Source organism: Formica exsecta, unplaced genomic scaffold (assembly GCF_003651465.1).
Source record: "Formica exsecta isolate Colony F162 unplaced genomic scaffold, ASM365146v1 scaffold15, whole genome shotgun sequence".
Taxonomy (NCBI): domain Eukaryota; kingdom Metazoa; phylum Arthropoda; class Insecta; order Hymenoptera; family Formicidae; genus Formica; species Formica exsecta.
The window spans coordinates 357,925-381,311 of NW_021848825.1; the positions used below are offsets into that span (position 1 = coordinate 357,925).

At 33.1% G+C, this 23,387-nt stretch overlaps 3 protein-coding genes across 8 annotated transcripts in view; 2 read left to right on the top strand and 1 right to left on the bottom strand.

The window, feature by feature from the left end:
- The window catches only part of LOC115232754 (glycosyltransferase 25 family member), a 23,981-nt gene extending 19,192 nt beyond the window's left edge, over window positions 1-4,789 (top strand). The window contains exons 6-10 of the mRNA XM_029802821.1: window positions 2,345-2,419; window positions 2,701-2,758; window positions 2,823-2,950; window positions 3,501-3,701; window positions 3,920-4,789. Coding sequence (XP_029658681.1) covers window positions 2,345-2,419; window positions 2,701-2,758; window positions 2,823-2,950; window positions 3,501-3,701; window positions 3,920-4,097 — 640 coding nt within the window. The 3' untranslated portion in view covers window positions 4,098-4,789. The remainder of the gene's footprint in view (window positions 1-2,344; window positions 2,420-2,700; window positions 2,759-2,822; window positions 2,951-3,500; window positions 3,702-3,919) is intronic.
- Window positions 4,772-14,421, top strand: LOC115232760 (L-xylulose reductase). Its single transcript, XM_029802836.1, has 4 exons — window positions 4,772-4,971; window positions 5,830-6,259; window positions 6,755-6,903; window positions 7,644-14,421. The coding sequence occupies exons 1-4, from the start codon at window positions 4,920-4,922 to the stop codon at window positions 7,745-7,747; spliced, it is 735 nt and encodes a 244-aa protein (XP_029658696.1). The 5' UTR covers window positions 4,772-4,919; the 3' UTR covers window positions 7,748-14,421.
- Window positions 14,422-15,333: 912 nt separating this feature from the next.
- The window catches only part of LOC115232756 (casein kinase I-like), a 17,955-nt gene continuing 9,901 nt past the window's right edge, over window positions 15,334-23,387 (bottom strand). For 2 of the 6 annotated variants that reach the window (XM_029802829.1, XM_029802828.1), the window contains exons 8-9: window positions 21,396-21,579; window positions 15,334-18,311 (exon numbers count right to left, since the gene is read on the bottom strand). In XM_029802829.1, the coding sequence (XP_029658689.1) occupies window positions 21,479-21,579 (101 nt within the window). In that variant the 3' untranslated portion in view covers window positions 15,334-18,311; window positions 21,396-21,478. Of the gene's footprint in view, window positions 18,312-20,288; window positions 20,746-21,395; window positions 21,580-23,387 lie in introns of those variants that run through there. The other 4 variants (XM_029802825.1, XM_029802823.1, XM_029802827.1 and 1 more) reach the window with 4 other exon arrangements.

The window sequence follows — 23,387 nt, forward strand, 5'->3', positions numbered from 1 at the left end:
AGGGAAAGAAGGGAAATAGTCAAAATGTCACTTTTCAAAAATGATCTACATATGATTAATACTGGAGATGCGAAATTCGTGGTTTCGCAAAGTAAGCATGATGAGAGAACAGCGTAAAACTTAATCGAAATCCTAGTGCCTCTGGGGATGGAATTTTTTTCTTGGAAGCGAGATTGGGTATCCAACGTAGGCGTATATAATCCAGACTGATGGAGAAGAGAATGCAATTTACGTCATTGCAACTCGTAGCCATCTGTTTCCTGGTTTATAGTACCTATTTTTAGATTTAGTACCTATTTTTACTTTCTGCTTTTTCGTATTTCGCTACTTTTTTTCACTAATCTAATAACAAGGATATGAGCATGATAATATACTGTTTGCTATTCATTTGCGTGTTTCATTGCGCTAGATATTTATTTACATTTCAGCGAATTGAGAATAATCGGTGTAATTTATAGTCTAATAATAGAAAATTAGACGTTTCATCTATCCCGTTCGAGTTAGTAAAGTTTTCAAAATATAAGCACAATTTTTCAATTTATTTAACATTGTAAATTTTATTTAATTAATTCTGCAAATTAATTATTAATTAATAATATCTCTTGCAATATTGGTCTGAGCGTCAAAATGTTAAGAGTTTCTTTTATATCTCGTGGAGAGTTACTCAATTATTTATAACATGAATGATGAATACGAATATAAATTATTTATCGCATACTTGTCGCTCCGTCCATCGCTTGATGTTTTTCCGAAGTTTTTTTTCCTCTCTTGTCCATTTGCTGAATCCACGTAGCATTTACATTTACTTGCGAAAACACGGTTAATTACGAATACGCGATGACGGAATACTTTGCACGATTCTGTCAATCACGGAACAATCACATGCTTCGATAAAGATTTATGTCGCGATACAGTTTTGTGTTGTTTATCAAAGTTAATTATATATATACGCGATATATTAATTTACAAAAGTATTTCAAATTATAGATTGATTACAATATTTATTAATCGATAGATGTATCACAAAGCTTTCCGTAATATTAATTACTCGATCCTGCAATTTGAATATTTTTTTTACGTACTAGAACACTATAAGCACATGTTACGCGTTCATTGAAGAGTGTAATATCCGTGATATCCGTGACATATTAAAAACTGATGCACTAAGCGAAAAAATACGAAATCGATGAATAGAATCGACGCGAATCATATTCGCGCTGACTCTTGTCTCAGAGCTCTATGTCTTTAAAATGTAATGAGAAAGGAGGCTGTAGTGTCCGGCTATCTACATATAAAAACATGATATGGCGACACTGGTACATGAGACAAGAGATGGGATGGAAGTAAACGAAGATTATCCTGCCATTATTGATCATTCGATCAAATTTTAATTGATCTAAACCGAACCGCTTATCGGAACAAAATTGAAATATTACGCAAAGTCGCTGCTAATCATTTGCGAAATATTGAAAGCTGACGCACTAATGTGCGTTTAAATATGTCTTACTACATATGAATTATTTGCGACTCGTGTCAATGTTTTTACAGCATTGTCACAAATTGCGTTTGGGTATACTTGGCTTCCCCTTCAGGATAAACCTTCCAGGTACTAAGCCCTCCCACCAACGTCATTTAAAATATAGAAATATATTTAACTGCATATAAATAATAAATGATCCCGTACTTCGATAAAGATTAATATCGTTGCGATACAGTTACATGTCGTTTATGAAAAGTAATTAATCGTTAATAATAACAATCGTAGCGAATTATTTTCTGATGCTTGTCACGTTCGCATCGTTTAGGAAAGGAATTCGATAATATATAGAGCGTTTCGCACCAGAACCTTTTTGCTCAAGTCACGCTACTCGAATGACAATAAAATGACCGTATGTTTTACGTTAACAATAATATAGAGAAAAACGATAGCCAAATATCATATAATAATTTTTGTTACCGCTTCGAAATATTCAACATTTTGTAATATAAATTTAGGAATATTTTCTGTATCTTCATGCACATTTCAAATTAATTTCGATGATTGGGCCAACATCGCATATGTATAAAATCTAACATTCATTTAAAACATATCATCGTAGATTGATCAAGAAACTGCTTATGAAAATTAATTTAATGTTATCATTTTACGTCAAATTTTCATATTCCAAGAAGATCATCAATATTTCACTGATCAACTATTAAATAATAATGTTACATTGTTTTTAATTGATTACTCTTTTCGGCTATGCTTATTTCCAAAACTGCCTGAAATTTATATCCGACAAATATTTACTCTTTGTTAATCTGTTTCATATAATTCCGTTATTCTCTCTTATTGTTCTAGGACTTTGAATGAGAGCTCTCTACAGAAATGGGGTGTGACACCGATGCCAGAATATTCTGATCCTTATTACAAAAGGTAAGAATCTGAAAATGCACGGAGAAAAGAATTTGATTTAACTAATCAAATTTCAAATTAGAAAAGAGAGAGAGAGAGAGAGAGAGCTTAGACAGTCAGAGTTTCACAATCTATAAAATTCGCTTTAAATATGAAATTCTGTATATTCTCAAGAATTGTGAACTCTTCATGTAATCATTAATTGTAAATGAAATTTAACAACAAAAAATTTGCGCACCAATAACCACGCCTTGGTTCTTATTTGCCAGTTTTGCTATTTAGTATCATTAATTTTCTTTTAGACCGATGACGATGGGGGAGATTGGCTGTTTTCTCAGTCACTACGGTATATGGCAGAAGGTAAGGAAATATTCTTCAAAATATATTCGTTATGTGGTGATTATTAATAAAATAAATAAATTAGGTGCTAGAGAACGGCTATAAAAGAGTCATGGTGTTAGAGGACGACGTCCGCTTCGAGCCGTTCTTTCGACAGAAAGTCAATTACGTTTTGGCGGAACTGTCCTACCTCGGAATCGAATGGGACTTGGTGTAAGTTTCCTGGCAAAATTTATTTAAATTAAATTTATTTTTTAATAATTTTATCGCGATCTGATTTTCATAATTAATTATTTCGTAATCAACTTTTTGTGATTACAATATATATATTTCATTTGATGTTAAATGCGTATAGAAAAATTAAAAGAAAAAAACAGAAATATTAACAATAAGAAAATTTAGACCCGGTTGTACTTATATTTTGTGACAGATAAGTCAGGTTTTATCAGTTAGGACTTATCTATTACAAAATATTAATACAACCGGATTTAAATTTTCTTATTCTTAATGTTTTTAATCAATAAATGTTATTGCTGTTTACACATATAACTTTAAATGAAATATATAGATTGTAATTACAGGAAGTTGATTACAAAATTATTGATTACAATATATATATATATATAATGGAGACAGAGAAAGAAAATTAATTAAATTAATTAAATTAAATTAAATCGAAATTAGCCCTATCTAAGAGATATTAATGTAACCAGACTTAAAAAGCTAGCACGTTACATTTTCTCAATCTTATAATTTACTTTAGGTACATAGGCAGGAAGAGACTGGCACAATCCGAGAGTCCAGTAGAAGGCTCTAAATTTTTATTGCATGCGGCATATAGTTATTGGACACTCGGCTACATTTTATCGGACAGCGGAGCGAAGAAACTGATCGGCGCAATGCCTCTCGGGAAATTAATTCCCGTCGACGAATATCTCCCCATTCTTTCGGATACGCATCCTAAGTATGTATGATTAATGCGCATAAAGTTTCAAGGATAAGTAGACGGTTAATATCCACGGCAAAAACCAGAACAAATAAATTTCAAAAAAATGATATAAATCCTGCACAATACAAAATAGAATGTTTTGATAAAAGTCGCGATCGATTAGGTGTGTGATTACATTCGATTTGCTTCGGCGAATGTTTTAACATTCATATAGCATCTTGTTTTTTCTACAGTGAACAGTGGGCAGCTCAATTTCCTATTCGGGATTTGATTATTTTATCAACAAACCCACTTCTAATTTATCCGATGCATTATACCGGTGAGGATGGTCACATCAGCGACACGGAAGACTCAAAACTCGTGCAAAATACTGTCGCGTCTATCAAATCAAAAAATCGAAATGAACTATGATTAATTTGGAGGCCAAAGAGATAAAAAAAGAATTTTGAATTATCTAGTCGAAGAAATCAACTTGCGGGTCTAAATTGATAAAATTTCCAACTGAAATTTATTTTCTCGCGATTGCTAATCTACTGCTAATACACTCTTATACATATATTATTAACTTCAAGTTGATAATGATTAAATATAGTCAATGTAAACAATATACAAGCATTTTTATAGAAAAGAGAGTTGCCATAATTTTATAGATTTCTTTGAAGAAATATACAATCCGTTCGAGTTTAGGTTTATATATAGTTCATAATCACACTATTAAAGAGCATAGTGTGATATAAAAAATGTTTTTATATTTTTATATATTGTAATAATATTTTATACTATGTTATATAAATGTGCCAATACGATCAATATATATCTATCTCAATAGCATATATTGTTTACCAATTTCCTTCGTCTGCTTTTTGCATCACAATTATATAGAATGTCTTATTTATCGATTGTCTCGCATCCGTTATCTGTATAGTTGCACAGAAATGTTTCAAATGTGCCGCTTCTCGTCGACATATATAAGGGCTTTACTCCGAAAAGAAATGGTAGAATTTAATCGAAACTAATATCGTGTATATATGCGTAGATAGCTTTATCAAATGTCTAACAAACACTCCATTGACGTTTCCGCGCATACCACTGCTCGCACATTACCAGGCAGACCACCGAGAAGGACAAGCGTGTCAAAGATTGCGTGTGAGATCAACGGAGATAAGCGTGTACGATACTGCATTATAGTGGTAGTACTGTGCTATTATTAATACAATAGAACGAGCATCAACCATGAACATCAGCTTCGAAGGAAAGCGTATTCTCGTGACTGGCGCTGGTCAAGGTACGTCATACACATCTTTGGTGTTTTAAATCTCTCGAAAAATATTTTCTCTTAGATTTAAAGATCAATTCTTAAGCGTGGTTTACATGATGCTTTTTTACTAGCTACTAGCTATTAGCATATGTCAGTGCGCTAACAGTTAGTAAAGTTGAAATATTTTTACGTGATAACATGTTAATTTGAGAGAGAAAAAAACATGCTTGTTTACTAGCATTTTAAATTACACAATGCTTTTTTTATTATACATATAGTTACTAGCAAATTAGTATGCTATTAATTAATGAAAAAGCATCGTGTGAATCACGTTTTAAACATATTGCATACGATGAAAAAATTGATATATATAATTGAATTAATAAGATAAAAAATAACGTAAATATGTTGATTATATTTTTCAGCGGAACAAAAATTGTTATAAATGAACCACAATCAATGCAAATAAACATTTCGTTTATTTTAAAAGTTGAACAGTTTTTTACGTATGTTAATTGTATTTTATGAATATAAATGCCTTGTGATAATATAACGTTTAAAAAAAAATGTTTTTGTTAACATTTGTCTTAACTTTCAATTTATTATCATATCCGATAATTTGACACAAAAAGATAAATAATCAAAATTTTTTCAACATATACATATATGCAATAATAAAAAAATCGAATGTTGTATTTTCTTATTCATAATTAGGAGGTTTATTAATTTATCTTTTAGTTTAATTCAAGCTATAAAATCAATTTGAAAATTGATAATCCAGTTTTTTTCAGAGCGCGCAGTTTTAATAGAAAAATGTTTTTAAAAATTATTAAACTATTGACGATAGAAAGCTATTTCGTGATCAATTTTCGTTATTAAATGCAGGTATCGGTAGAGAATTGGTCCTACGTCTCTCCAAATACAAGGGAGAGGTGTTTGCGCTCTCGAAAACGAAGAAAAACTTGGACAATTTGGTGACGGCCGATCCGAAAATACATCCGGTCTGCGTCGATCTTCGCGATTGGGATGCAACCCGGAAAGCCATTCAGAACATTCTGCCGATCGATCTATTGGTCAATAATGCCGGTGTCGCGTGCCTTACACCGTTTTTAGACGCCACGCCGGAGGAATTCGACCTGAGTTTTGATGTCAATGTGAAGGCTGTATTGAACGTGTCCCAGGTTGTAGCCAAAAGCATGATTGAACGCAAAAGCGGCGGTAGCATTGTAAATATATCGTCGCAGGCCGGTCAGGTGGCATTGAAGGATCACACCGTTTATTGCGCGACCAAAGGAGCTCTTGACATGTTAACAAAGTAAAATAATATTGTTGTGTGATACATAAAATAAAAACTCAACATTTAATACGTTTGCTTCCAGAATTATTAATACAATAGAATGTTATTGGGACGAAACAAGATAAAAAATATTCGCAGTTTACGTACGAATTAATCTATGAATAAATACAGAAATGCCAAATGTGCATTGACGAAAAAATAAAAAATTTAGAAGCGCGTTTTTCATCGATCAATTTGGTGTCAATTTTTGTTCAGTGAAAGTTTGTCTTGATTAAAATTCTATTAAAGTAAAATTCACTTGAACAGAATTTTAAATAAGATTAAACCAAGAATAAGATTTCGGTGATCTTTATCTCTAAAGTATAATTTGCACATTTATTTTCGGCTTCTTATAATCTAACTATTAATAACTCGATATTTTTATCGCAAAAGATTGATACTAATTTGTGTAATCAAAAAATATATCTTTTCGATGATACCTTGTTTTTAACCTTTATATTTGCCTACTTTTAGGGCAATGGCTCTTGAGCTAGGGCCGCACAATATAAGAGTCAACACTGTCAGTCCTACGGTCGTGATGACGGAAATGGGAAAATTGGGTTGGAGCGACCCGCAGAAGGCACAAGACATGACAAGTAAAATTCCGCTGGGTCGATTTGCTGGTACGTAACAAGTATTCTAAAGTGATGAATTCTAATCGGAAATAATTGATTATATAGTTATTAAGTTATTTTAATTTAATTAGAAGTTCTCTAATTAAGTTAAAATATGAAAGATATAATTTCACAAAGTACAATATACAAATAATTTATTAATTTACAATTTGTATGAAAACAAATTATAAATTTAGATTTGGCAATTTATAATCCATAACTTTTAATTTAGAATTCGTACAAACTTATTGACTCACAAATGGAAATAAAATGCTAATGTCGTAATGCACATTTTGCAAATAAAAATAAATTATCTCTTCGTGACCTTCGCGGTAACATTTACTTATGTATATTGCGTCACACATAAATATCTTACCATTTACTAGATAGATATTTTTCGTGTAAACACATGTTGATATATATCATCATCATCATGACTGATCGGTAATAAGGAAAATATAAGTAATCAGTAACTGACAGCTAGCGTTTGACACGTGTCATTTCTAACAAAGTTAAGGGATTATTTGAATAGATTTTCATAGAAATGTTGATAACGGTAACTAATAATTTGCAAATGTCATTATAAAATTACGATATTCATAAAGTATAAATTTGAATTTAATTCTTGAAATAAAAGCTAACGAAACTAATTTGTGTTTCATAGAAAATAATTTTTACTTGTCATTTAACTTCATAAATAACTTCATATATCAATAATCATTTTAAATTGTGCTAAATTATTGTTGCAGAACTTGACGAAGTAGTGGATCCTATTGTATACTTATTGAGCGACCGAAGTTCCATGATCGACGGCGTCTGCTTGCTCGTTGACGGCGGTTACGTAGCAGTTTAGTTTAGCATAAAAAGAAATTCAAGATCCAGCCTCTTAAAAAGGAATATTCAATCATATTTTGGATACATGAATCTCTATTACAAAAATTCTATATCTATGGATTTGGATTCGGACTAATGGAGTGACACTTTCTATAAATAACAATGTTATATAAAATAAATAAAAAGTAAAGATTATCTAATATAATCATGTATTTAACTTACATGAAATTCGACAGGATTTTTGAAGGGACTCGGATAGAACAGTTGATAGAGAATCCAAACGTGCTTTTTTTCATTCATTTTAATTTAATTTAAAAAATGCTTCATTTCCTCTTTTCTTCATCTTCAACTAGGTTCGAAACAGACGCCGACAGAGAAAGCCGCGAATAAAAGAGACGAATCCGTGCTTATTGTTAGCCACGGATGTCTCGCGAGTATATTTTCGAAAATATTCTGCCGAAATACAGCACATGTGTACGTATAATTCGCGAGCTCTCCTCTGCCGTAGTTGCATTCGATCTAAATAACGCGAACGCTTTTCTTTCGGCTCCTAATTTACTCCTACGGTGAACGTAACGCAGCGGAGAAACTAAGATAGCCTGCTGAAGGAAACAATACAAATTGAATATGTCGTTCTTTCCTTTCGATATCGTGTTATTTCCATAGTGACATGTCTCAAATCTGCAGGGTGTCCGAAAAAGCTATATATCTATCATCTCATATTTAGCATCAGATTTCAAATTCGATGAAAAATTCACTAGAATAGTCAGTAGTATAATCAATTGTTTAGATTTTGCCGGCATCTTTATTATGTATTTTAATTGAACGCCATAGGGAAATAGAAGGCGGTAAATTTTGTAATTTACGAATATGTTCCGTATAAACTATTTGTCAACGAAACTATTCCAGCTTGATTAAGCAAATTTATAAAATGTACTACAATCTTCAATATCAACCTAATCAATTACATAAAAGCAAGAAATGAATAAATGTAGTAATTTCTATTGCAACTGAGACTTGATTCGGTTTATAATTATTTTATGCTTTTACGTCAGATTTATAGCGGAGTTTGTATTATATTCTTCACATGCCTTCCAGAACACAAAGATTTTATCAAAAATTACAACAGATTCATTGATAGTCGTTTATACGAAACTGTAAAAGTCATTTATAATTTTTAGTGCTTGAAATCAAAAGATATTACGATTTCTTCAAATAAAACTGAAGCATGGAAATGTCGAAATTCTTTGTTGCGGATACAATTATTTTCGGGACACCTTGCTCTGCATATGGCTGAAATATCATGTGCTGCATACGAAACGATCTTAATCAGAACGTGTCATTCTCACATTTTATCGAATTACAAGACATGTTTAAACATCACTGACGCTCGATACATTTTTCAAAGCAAGATCGCGTATGCATCAAGAGATAGATAGCGAATCCGCTATCGCCAGAACGCGTTTACTCGTCATTTACTGACTCCACCGACCAAAATTTATAAGCGAGTAACAATATCGCTTTTCATTATCTTACCAGCCATTTTTTATTCGTTTTAATCAATCGATTTCAGCCAGAGTAGCGCGAAAATATTAAATTTCCTAACAACGCGCAATCTCTCTCTCTCTTTTCCTAACAACGTTAACGTTAACGTTACTGAATCGATAGCTTTTTAATTTACATCATTTTCACAAATTATTGCAGGTCAACAAGCAGAGAGCTTTCCTTGTTGTCTCTCGCTCTTGCTATATATCTTAAGATCATTATAAACGTGATAACAAAGCAATTGCCATTATCAAGCGAGCTCTACACAAATATATCTTTTTTTGCCAAAATTAAACATTTTATTTCTCTCTCTCTCTCCTTGTTTCTCTTGTTTTTAAACAAAAATAAAATATATGATAATATAAGTATTATACGTAGTCGTTCTTGGTTGTTTAACAAGAGCGGGTTACAACAGAAGGAAAATCTTCTCTGTGGTGCAACGAAGATGCATAGCGATTAACCCATTTATATACAGCATTATGTATCCGCGATATATTTGGTGCACGTTTTAGTTTTACAATGGTATATATTGCGCAAGAAATATTTTGCGATATTAGCAAGAATAATAATTAACTTAAATGTGCTTTATGCCAAATTACGATAAATAATTGAGATCATTGAAAAAAATCCTATCTTTTATAATAGCTTTTTTTCTTATTATTAATATTCTTTTGATAGAAAACAAAAACATAAATTTTTAAAAAGCAGAAACATTAAAGAGGATCGCTTAGTTTTTTTTTTGTCTCTATTTCGTGAATTGTTTCGTGAAAAAAAAAATTGCGAGTGTATATGGGTTAATATTCTCATCATTCGACGACCAATCTCCAACGTTCTTTCGCCAAAACGAAGTACAAATGCAAAGCAACCGAAGAAACAAGGCTATAGCAATATCAAACAGATCACACCATCCCGCTGTCTCTCTCTCTCTCTCTTTCTCTCTCACATTAACCGAAACACACTTCAACTATAGGTATGGTTGTTGTTTTTTTTTTTCATATAGTACACAAAGACAGTTTTACAATGTTTATTATTTTTTATCGTTCTCGGTTTTGCTGCCCTTTTCGCCACACATTTTATCGGACACTTTTTATTTAATCTCTCTCTCTCTCTCTCTTGCACTCTTTTCCTCTCATTCTCTTTCTCACTTCTTCTCAAGCACACTTGCACATATTATTATAATGTCCTTCTTGCTTCAATAGATTATAATAATAATTGTATATACATATACAAACCGTTTTTTTTTTCGCCTCGATACACACAGTTCAATTAGTACACTTAAAATACATCGATCGCGAATTTATCATCGACATTTGCCATAGTCTTCGTGACATCATATTGCCGAGGGAGACTATCGGAGCTTATCATCGGTCTCGCAAAACGGACTCGAGACTCTGAAACGCTCTCTCATATATATTTTGCACATATTCATGAAAGCTCCCCTAGGCCGGCTGAACAAGCACGTACAATTCATAACTATAATCCATAATCGCGCAAAGAAAAGACGCGTATTCTCTCATCTGGATAATTACAGCTTTCACTTGCACGACAGTCTGCATCATTACCGTGTGTCATCCAAAACGCAGGTCCAACCGTAGAACGCAGAAACAGATTATCGAATGCTCAAGATATTATCAGGTTGTGCAGAAATAAATCTCACATTTTCGCATCTCTAATTACAGATAAATTATTTGTTAATCAGTTATAAATTTTTATTTATAATCGATTAAAAAATCGATTTTAGCTAAAGAAATATAAATTATAATTATACATAATAACAATAAAATAATTTAAATTGTAAATATATCAATTCCTATCTTTCGTCATTCTTCGATTGGGCCTTGCGGTCATGCAAACTGCGCAAATAAAAAATAAAAAATAACACAAGGAGGAATGACCGTTCCTCCTCGTGGCATCGATCATCTCGAGAAGATTTGTTGAATGCTCAATGAATCCGCGATGATTTAAGAGGACGAAGCAACGAACCCGAGGATCGCTGCTGCGTGTATCTTCAGTCAGTTTTGATGGGAAAACGCAAGAACTTTTGCTCGCGCTGGCAGTGTTTTTTTTCTTTCTTGATTAAACGGTAACTTGCTGTTGTAAGACTTTCCTTGAGTCAACGTATATGTACACGTATTCTCGAAAGCATCGCTTATCATAAATAAATAGGAAATTGAAGAATAATTCTCGCGCGCGCAATGACTATTATCGTATTACAATTATGTTTAATTTCGTATAAATTGATTAACAATATTCAAGTATTATTTCGAGAAGCCGAATCATAACAAAACTCACTCTGTGTTTTAACACTTCTAAAATATTTTCTAAAAATTTATTGTAATAAGAAGTTGTATATAATATAAATTAACTGTAAATAATTATATAAAGTAAAACAATCTAGCTAATACAGAAAAGAAAGATTATATAAGATGATTGTTTTTGTGTAAAAAAAGCGACGCGAGAAAAGATTGATATAGCTCTAAGTTTTTTGAAATAATAAACGGGAGTATGCAGAGATTTCCCCTTCAGTAAAAGAGAAAAGTTTGATAACTAGCGTAATGCTATTGGCTCAAGGAAACTTCTCTCTCAGGCGGTAAATGAGATTTGTTCGAACGAGAAGCGAAGAAAGTGACTCGAAGTGGAAAATATCAGGCTTCGAATCCGATTAATGGCAGGGTAACTATTACATTAAGCTATCACTGACGATGATAAAAAATCCCTTACAAAAATTCCGATCACTACCAATATATTTTGACTAATAAACAATGAGAGATAGAATTTAAAAAACTGCCTGCGTCCCCTAAAAAAGGCAAAGCACATAGCATGTTTCGATATGATATAGGGATGCATTTTTCTTATGCTAGACAATATTAGAAAATTATAAAATTAATCGATAAAAATATCTTTAATGTCACAATTAAAGATAGTCGCGAAAAGAATAGTCATCCTTTAGATCACTTTCGATTGCTTACATAGTTAAAATTGATCAGATTCAATAATCTTGCGATCGAAATATTTTGCGTCTATCTGTGTAATAAAACTTTGCGTCTGAAAACTTTATATCTCTAAAATTATATTTTCAGCCCTTGTTTTATCTTTGTCATTTTTCAGTTTAATGTAACAATGCAATCAAAAAGCGAAATGTGTTTTACAAGATGCGAAAAAATGCAATACGAAAAATTTTTGGATTAATAATTAAAATTTTCCTTTTAATAATTGATTTATGCTGCCCGATACTTTCCACCCGCGCGAGAGGAAACGAAGAAATGCAACGTACAATGTGCGATGATCGGAACAGGTGGATATCGCGTCGGGACACGTTGCTTTGTCCTCGTCCTCCATCATCGACGTAGCTTCGTCTCGAGTAGATCGTTGTGATACAGAGAATTTGACTACACAATATACAAAGTAATAACAGTTAATTAGCAATAGCAGCAGCGGTAGTGTAATAGTAATAGTCGTAGTATTAATAGTAATAGTAATAATATGATAGTAGTAATAGTAATAGTAGTAATAGTATCCTATATGAAAAAAAAAGAAAAAAATACATAGAAAAACACGGTGTTGGTATAATATATTTATATGCGTAACTTTTTATCACGTTTTCTCATTTTTTTTTCTTCACTTTTTTATATGCAACGCATCGTACGATATATCGCACAAGATGTTAGGAAGAGAACCGAAACGGGGGAAGGAAGGGCAGAGAGACCAGGAAGAAAGGACGAAGATGATGAGGCGGAAACGGGTGATTTTCGCTAACGTTAACGCGCAAATACTTGACTCTTCTTTTTTTCTGAAATCTCTCCAAAGAATGATTTCGGAACATCCGTATCTTTCGCAAGTGCTGAAATGCGTGGAAAGTTGCCGGTGCGACATTCCGATAAAAGACTCAGATACAGGACAAAAATGCATTTGGGATTTACAATATCTTACAAGTGTTTTAAAGGTCAAGCATTTCGCATAATTGCAGCTTTAATGAACGCCAAACTCTAAAAGACACTTAAAAGATATTTCGAAGGTTTAGAATGTCTTCTAGAATATCTTTATAGCGTTAGTGTTGTTTGAATTCGGAACCGCGAGCTCAATCTTCTAAATCGCAATAGTTGGGATCGGTTGTATCAACGATCTCGGTTAATTGACACGCAGAGTTATAATAAACTACGCGTTATGAGATAAGGCTGTAAAGTGACAAGTGAAAATACAGTAATATTCGGAAGAAAAGTTCTTGATGTCTTGATGGTGACATGCGTGAAAGGAGTAATGTGTTTGATAGCATTAAGTATCATAATAACAATAGTATGCAAGATCTATAGTTCAGATATTTGATACCAGTTAATATTTCTCTACGTGGGTTACATAAACCATGGCATATTATGTCAGACAGCTGTTGTAAATTTTTAAGCGATCCTTCCAGTCTTTCTCCCCAACTAGGCAATGATAGGAGAGATCGAAAACTATAAATTAAACTCGGAAGGCGGTCACGCGGCAGCGCACAAAAAAAAAATTGAAAGATACTGATTCTAGATCTTGATTCTGCGATATGTAGAGAGAAAACAGTCAACTATGTTAACCGTCGTCGGTGCAACCGGTCCTTGAATAGTTGAACGTGAGATTAAAGACTCATTGATCCGTAACGTACCCCATATTTAACGCTGTACACGACTGTTTAACAGTCAATGCGAAATTGCACGTGATAAACAAAAGCGCAGAATCAGTTGATTCCGCATTTAAAGCGTTAAATAATGGGAAATACGAATGCGACGGACATTCTTTTGGTATCCGTTTCTTATGATTCGAGCACGCACGCACTTTATTCGCACTTTCCTTCCCCATCATTTTTCTCCTTCTCATGTTCGCGCGCAAACTCTCTCTCTCTTTCGCACGTAATTAACACACACATACTTGCTACAAACACGGGACATACACACGTTAGCAAAACGATATTGCGGTAATGTTCATCGACGATCGCTTTTTCTGTGTATATATATGTATTAGGTTGAACGGAAAGTTCGTTCCGTTTTTTGCTAACAGATGAAGACCGAAAAAACGGCACGAACTTTCCGTTCAACTCAATATATCACATACAATTCAATATACGACATATCTTTGCTGTCTATTTTCAACTTAATTAAAAAAAAAAAAAAAGAAAAACGGAAGGTCGATAAACAGGACCAAATCCGCTATTAAATGGTTTTGCTGTTACACATTCTCGATTAGTATAGTTACTGTATAAAAGGGAAGGGCACGAGGTTTGTCACGGGACGAGAAGAGGTCACATCCGTTTTATTATTTATTATAGACAGTGAATTTGTCCCGCGGTTATCGCGTTTTCCGTACATAAGATCTCATTACCTCGGAGCGCGCGATTACGACGGCAACGGTACGCGAACCACGGCGTCATACATAATTCATCACACACGCGACACACCATCATCTGTACAGTACGCCCGATCGATGCTGATGAAATAGAAATGCTCCACGGAAACTCGCAATCGTATGTTTTCTTCGTTTTCTTCTTACCATCTAAGCACAACCGAACGAATTGTTCCTAAAACTAGACATCCTCCCCGCCAACTTCTTGCACGCCCGTTGTACTACGTTCTGTATGATCGTTTAACTATCGAGCTTTTTAGCGAAAAGACTTCAGCATCCTGCTGCCGTGCCGTAAATCGACGTGATATTGCTCTCCTCAGCGAAATTGTTCAAGTAAATGAGCGTTTCGGAAGATTCTCTGGTATTTCGGAAAATAATTTTAAAATTTTATCCTTTTACACGATGTTTATGACTTTTCAATTATTTCCTTGAACACGTAAATATTCCCGAATGAAGACCGAAAAAACGGCACGAACTTTCCGTTCAACTCAATATATCACATACAATTCAATATACGACATATCTTTGCTGTCTATTTTCAACTTAATTAAAAAAAAAAAAAAAGAAAAACGGAAGGTCGATAAACAGGACCAAATCCGCTATTAAATGGTTTTGCTGTTACACATTCTCGATTAGTATAGTTACTGTATAAAAGGGAAGGGCACGAGGTTTGTCACGGGACGAGAAGAGGTCACATCCGTTTTATTATTTATTATAGACAGTGAATTTGTCCCGCGGTTATCGCGTTTTCCGTACATAAGATCTCATTACCTCGGAGCGCGCGATTACGACGGCAACGGTACGCGAACCACGGCGTCATACATAATTCATCACACACGCGACACACCATCATCTGTACAGTACGCCCGATCGATGCTGATGAAATAGAAATGCTCCACGGAAACTCGCAATCGTATGTTTTCTTCGTTTTCTTCTTACCATCTAAGCACAACCGAACGAATTGTTCCTAAAACTAGACATCCTCCCCGCCAACTTCTTGCACGCCCGTTGTACTACGTTCTGTATGATCGTTTAACTATCGAGCTTTTTAGCGAAAAGACTTCAGCATCCTGCTGCCGTGCCGTAAATCGACGTGATATTGCTCTCCTCAGCGAAATTGTTCAAGTAAATGAGCGTTTCGGAAGATTCTCTGGTATTTCGGAAAATAATTTTAAAATTTTATCCTTTTACACGATGTTTATGACTTTTCAATTATTTCCTTGAACACGTAAATATTCCCGAAATTTATGTTTTACCTTGATTTTAGCTCGGCTGAAACAATGACACGCCGAATTTAAGGCAAGAACCGTATTAACGCGATGTTTCAGCAATGTATATCGAATAACGCGTTCTAGCAAAATTGATAATTACAACCGTATATATTGGCTTTTCCCCACGATTGCACTTGATTCTCTTGACACTAACATGGAACTAACATTTCGTTTATATCGCCTGAAAAAATGTCATTTGTATTTTGTGCAAAAATTCATAACAGCTTTACACACTCAACAGCTGCTTGAGTTACCAATGTAATCGGTCTATGTACATGTTGCGACTTATACGAAGAAATATTCTACATTTATACATATACGTATTCAGCCCGCCGGTGGAACAGGATACGGTAATAATTGCGCGGAATTATGTTAATTCTCATAACTGTCTCATGAAAATCGAATATTATAATAATTCGCGATAATTTCGCGAAGTCTATATTATTAACGGATAATCACATAAGCCATCAATCGACTTATATAACATTTAAAAAAAAGAAGTTAATCTTTGACAAGTTTCTATAGGAATTTACAAATGGAGAATATTCACTATTATAATCAAGAATATTTATAATATATAAAAGAAATACCACAGATATTTAATATATCAAGGTAGCCTTCTGTTACGACACGCGCTCAATTTTATTACAATTTGATTACTATCTTGAGAAGAGAGCTCTCTCTGCTCTCTTTCGAAAACAGTTTATTAATTATAACGCTACAACGAACTTTGACAAATATAATTACTCATTTGAAATTTATACGCACAAAATGAAACTTATGCAGTATTGAATTCAGAAAAAACAAAACTGGCCACAGTTCGGTTCTCGCCTCTTGTACAATGAAAATTAAATGATCTCCAAATTTATTCTATGTATGATGAACAACTGCGAGAATCCATCATCGAAACCGCGTACTGTACATTTGCGATTCGCCTCGAAAAAAAAAAAGAAAACAGAAAAAACGATCACGTTTTATCCTCCTACATCCGCAATAGATGCGAGGGATTCGACTTCGATTTTGAAGCCTCATTTTTACCCTCGTGAACGTATGGTCGTTGAGAGCGTTCTCTCTCTCTCTCTCTTTTCTCCAGACAGGAGTCTCGCTCCGATCGTGAGAAAGAGATCCAGGACATTCTGTACTATAATCCGCCTGAGAATCTTGCGCACTACGATGAGAGTTGCGTCATTGCATCTTGAAGACGCGCGGTGGGTATTGTTAGCCACACAGTTGATTTAGTTGTTACAGTTCGCCATACAACGCACATACTGCATTACTTTATTCTGCGCGCTGCGAGAACAAGCCTATCGTTTTTTTTTTTCTTCCCTTTTCTTTTCGTCATCGTCCACTCGGTACGAAGAGTCGCGCACAGGCATTTTTGTTACTTTTTCTGTTACGCGATATTCATCGCGGACATCGCAAATAAAGCACCAACACGAATAGAATTGTCACTGATACGCGAAAATCGTATCGCATCACCGTTCACCGGATGCGAGTACGCGCGAGTTCATTTCCGGTTTGCGACAGGCAGGAGTGCACCGTGTCGGCGGCGGCGGCGGTGATCGCTGGTCATCGCTCCTGACGAACGACGTTGCTGATTACGATGATGATGATGATGATGATTCCGCTATTGCTGCTGCTGATTCACTTGTTGTGTTGCACGCTTGCCCGCCTGACCATCAGGGTGGGTGGAGCGATTGCCGTCGCATTGGCGCTTCCAAAACAAAAGACACACAAAACAGCGACATTAGCGTGCCACCGTCTTCACATAAACACGAGCTAAAGGTTCCCTCTCTTTTTTTTCTTTTTTTTCCGGCGTTCCTTCTCTCATTTGTCACATCAAATCTCCCCAGTTTCGACTTTTAAACCGACTTCTTTTGCCGGAAAGATTCTCATAAGATCAGATAATCGCTCGCGTTTACAGCGGCATAATAGTTAAATTTAATAAAATTAATAATCATCTTTAATCACAATAAAACGCAATATAATTCTGAAAAGTATAACTAATGTCAATAGATATTTTCTAAATGGAAAAATCTACTAATATTGAATATTATAATATATGTGTCCTTTTCAACATATATATGATAACGTACTTTGTTATCTTATTTAAATATTCGACAAATTAAATACAGATCAATTATATTCGTTTTCCATTGCATTAAAATAACATTGCAAAATTCTCCGTGAGAATTGCGAAATTCGCGTATGATAATGACAAATTATCGATAAACTTATGAGGAGGGATGAACTCAGAGAGAAGGCTCGCACGATGAAAGATTTCCCCGTGATCAGAGCTTTTCACAACCGGCGTCCTCTACCGTGGCACAGAAGAGAATTTCGCTCCCTCTTTGTCTATTTTTGTCATTTAGAATTAGTGCGATAGCTTTCGGTTACCTGAAAAAAGTCAACGAAAGAACATAAAGCGGAATTTCGATACCGAATAATTTTGCATGTCTATACTTTCACAGTATTAAAAAAATTCTATCTATAGATTATACTTGTGAAATTTGAAGTGCGAAAACGTGCATGTTTACATGCACAATTATTTCAAGAGATGCCCAGCACGCACTATTTAATGTTAATTGAAAATGTATAATGTTATTTTAAACAAATATTTTTCTCGCTTAAATATTTATAACATGTAGTCACTTATACAGGGTGAGTCATTTTAATCAACGCACGCAAATATCTCGTATATTTTTTTAAACAATTATTTGTTTTTTTTCTTTACACTAATTGATTTGTCTCATTCTTATGTACATAAAAGTATTACAGTAAGATTATCGAAAACTAAATATTTTACGAGATATTTTATTTTTTATATCAAAATATGTCAGATTAAAATATAAAATAACTCAAAAAGTACTTAATGAAAAAATACTTTATTATAGTGTTTTGAAAAGCTTTCGAGATAAGCTACAAGAATATGCAATAAAAAATGGGGGGTTCCATTTAAGAAAATATCGATCACATTGACTTGGCCTTGAAAAGATCACTCAAGGTCAAGTCCATATTTTCATCATGTGTCCCCCTCTGAACCCTACAACTTTTGTATAAAACATTTTTTTCCATCTTGCTTACTTTACGAGATATTTGCGTGCGTTGATTAAAATGACTCACCCTGTATATTAATACATACAAATTAAATCTAAGACGCAAATTTGCTTGGAGAACAATAAACTCATATAATTTGTCCTACTTAAAACTAATAAAATTTCAAAAATAAACACGATGAATTTATGTCCTGATATTTCCAAATACGAATTATATTAATGAGAGTACAACGACAATGTCAACCTACAATGGCTCTACAAATCAAGTCTATATTTCAAGACATTCAATAGTGGATTAACCAGTTACCAAGCAGAGTTGTGTAATAACCAGTTGAATCGTCCAGCTATTCTCTGACTCGTTACGCTCTTATTGCTAGCATTATAAGTCTTGAAAAGCAAATGTGAAAGTCTTCTCCTCGCGGAGAAACATATATATAACGCGTCCTAGAAAATATTTCACTTGCAGGACATGCTAAAGTTATTTCTTTTTCTTGAAGAAGTCATTTATTTTACATATTAATTTTGTTATTAGTTCTTCTATGATACGATGTCATAAATTAAAAATTAAATCATTTAAATACGAATTTTGAAAAATTCTACTGTACCCTTATGCTTTTCTCAAATGTTACTCTATATGAAATGTAAGATAATATCAAGTTTTTCTTATTTTACGTTTTATCGACGTGCGATTTTTATGCTTGGGCATCCCAGTAACATGAAGTATAATCAAAATTTAATCTAACAATCAAGAAAATTATTCGTAAATGATTTATTAATCACATGCGATAATCTCAAAATTATATAGCCGATCGGCCTATATCACAAGCTACAGGCATTATAGATGTATTTACCAAAATATAGAAATTGTATTTTGCACGTATTTTAATTAGTTTTTTTTTTTGTTAATCACATATTCTAATGTAATTTATTAAAAATAATACGTATTATATTGTGAGAGAGTGCATTTGTGACAGCAAGCAATAGTAATCTTTTATCTTCATTTGGAGAGAATGTTTTTTCGTAGTTAAATATAAATATTATATCTTAAGATGTACTTTTTACTTCTTCATTTCATACAGTTATCGGTAACATATATATATAGGATGTCTCGTTATTATTATAATATAATGCTTTCTTTGATAAATTTAAAGGCAATTTTTTTTAGAAAATGAAGAGACTATTTTCCTCTTAAAAAAATTTCATTCTTTATCTTTAAATATTTTTATAAACAATCTTTAAATTGCAAATATGTTAAAATTTTTTTGTGAAAAATTATATAAATAATAAAATTTATATCATCTTTCTATTTGCACTTTTGTAAGTTAAATTTGTGAAAGAATTATGCATTTTTAGAGAAAGCATTATCTATTTCTTAATCAAGTTTATAACTTGAAATTAATCAAAACACTCACGTTTTGATTACAGACTTTAAAATGATTAAAGAATATATGTCACCAAAGACGCGACGATGAAATAATGAGTCATTCTGAATATGGGATGTATGCATGTCAAGAATTCTTTCCAAATGACAAAATGTGTTCCTTTCCCTTTATCCATTTGTCTCGATTATATATCCATTTATCCCGAATTAACACAATTAATTGAAATACCATGCCACGGTATTGCGACACCACCTTCCTACTAAAATTAAGCTACTATATAAATAACGCGCACCGACACACAAAACACGATCTAGCGTTTGCACAAGCGTAACACAAATTACAATCTTAAAATTGGACTATTACACCTCGATGAATCATGAGACTTGGTGAGAGCTGTGAAAATTGATAAAATTCGGGCTTATATTATTAATGTACTGCAAATTTTCATACTTAGTATCACAGCCATTATATGAAATCGATATAAATATAAATAGAATCAGAAACAGGCTTATAAAATGAAATTGTTCCCCAAAATGTGCAACAATCATGCAACCTGAAACGAGAGTGTAACAAGCTCTGAACTATTCTCGCGAAGAAGTCTATGCAAGATGATCTGAAAAAATAAGTCGCCAAAATATTCATTGACAAACTTGAAATCAATCTCTCTCTTTTTCATAATTCTTTATCAATATCAACTAGATTAAAAATTAAAAGTCAATTAAAGTTTATTTGAAAAATTACAGAAATAATCAGATTTTATTTTCGCTCTTGAAGTTTAATTCAAAAACTATCGATATCTTTGAGATATCAAGAGTTATATTGTTGAGAAACATTTGAGCCCAAATTGATCAAAGAAAATTGCAAAATTTGACGACCTATTTTAGCATTATATATATATACAGTATATGAAGACATAGAGAAAGTTTCGGTTGATTTTTTTTTATGCCAAAACCTTCCTTTTCTATTATGACACTAAAACAATCGAAATAATTAACGTTTGTGGAAAATAATTAATGTCAACATCATTGTTTATGTAAGCTTACGATATTTTTCATCCGCGGATCTCAGTAGAGCAAGTTATACCCAGTCGTTTAGTGGATTTAGTCGTTCTATATCGTGTAGCAACTCACTTGGACTTGGGCTGCATTTCTCCTGCAGCTGCTAGAAGTGTATCCCTACGATGCAACCGCATGCTGACCCTTCGTTCCTGTCCACCCGCACCCGATGCTGAAAGAGATTATCAGAAAAAAAACAATAATGCATAAAAACTTGCAAAAGAAATTCAGCCAACATTCCTATGTGTTCGTGTCGTCAACTCGCTGCCACCTTGCCTATTTTGTAGGAAATTCGATCTTTTTTTTGTATCAATTTATATATATATATATAAAACTCTCTACAGCCGCCTTTTCTTGATATAGCAGATTTAAAAATTATACACAAATTCAAAAGCAATCATAGGGGATAGCAATATCCATTAAAATAAGGTTTTTTTTCAAAAAAATTCCAAACCTCGACTCTCGCATAAATTCGCCGGCAATATTTTGGTCAGTACATTCAATCGTGCAAGTAGCTCGCCGAGAAAAAAAACAAATGGTAAGAAAAATAATCGTATAGACAGAGAAGAACACTCGTTACATTGCAAAGCACACATTTTCACAGTACGTATGTGTGTTATACCCACCATGCGTCAGCCTGCAATCTGAGGCTACTTTTGAGACAACATAATTTATATCCAAAATTCGATAATAACGACGCGGAAACGCGCAATCTAATCCGAAAAAGCATCGATATATTATATGAAATTATTATTTAATTGTCGTATCTAATCTTTATTAATGTAATCTATATGTAATAAACTGTTAAAGAGAAGAAAAATTTTATAACATATTTAACAAATTCGTTATAACACCCTTGAATGATTTTTAACTGTAATTTCAATAATATTTGAAGCATATATTTTTTTAATGAAGAATAAAGATGTTACAATCTTTTTTGTAACTAACACAAAATTTTCCGTGCTACTTTGTTTAAGTAGGAATACATTATTTTGAATTCTGTATCGTTATTTCTTAATTATTGTTGTAATCTTCTGAAACAGCAATAGTAATAAATTACGAAGTAATACAACATCTCAAGGATCGTATTGTATGTAGGATATATTCGTCAGGTTGATGTGTCAAAGTGATTACTTTCATATTCATATAATATAATAAATATTTAAGAATGTCATTCAATAGAAATAACATCAACCAGGCGACGCGGGATGGGTAGATTTTCACTCTTGGCAATTGAAATGGAAAAATTAATTAGAATAAAAAAAAAAAAAATAAAAAAATATAACCGAACGAATGTGCGCAAATGTTAATGTGCTTCAAAAAATAAATTAAAATAAGAAAAGAATGATATATGCTTCTGTGAAGACAGATGATGCGACAAAATTGAAAAATTAGCCAAAACATAGACTTTTTCGTCATTCTCTTTCTTTTTCATCGACATATATCGAAAATCTTCGAAATCTAGAGATTTCGAGGATGAATAGCTTTAAAGCTATTCATCGCACGCTTGGGTTTTTCCATTCAAGCCAAGTGAGAAATAATTTTGACAAGGATAATCAACAATGTCGTGTGGTGAGATAAATAAAAAGAGACCAGTCCTTGAATGGAAAAACATTTATTTGCTACTTTTTCTTCATTATCATTATCATCATCATCATTATCATCACCATTACTATCAATAAAAAACAGGTCGATTACAGATAAATATACGATATAAAAACTTCGTAGATGAATGAAGAAAAACGGGGAGAATGAGCGATAAAGGACGATGCCTGTGGTCTAGTGATCTAGTGCATAGGAAGAAGTTGGTAATATCGTAGCGAAATATTAATAAGGATATATCTCTTCATTTGATTCTTTCGTCTAAAGAGAGAGCCAAAGTACCCTTTGAGATTACAAAGATCATGGAGAAGTAGTAAACTAGACTTTATATTCCCTATCTAAGCTTTGGTAACGCTTTCCGCGCGTCTCTGGACGCTC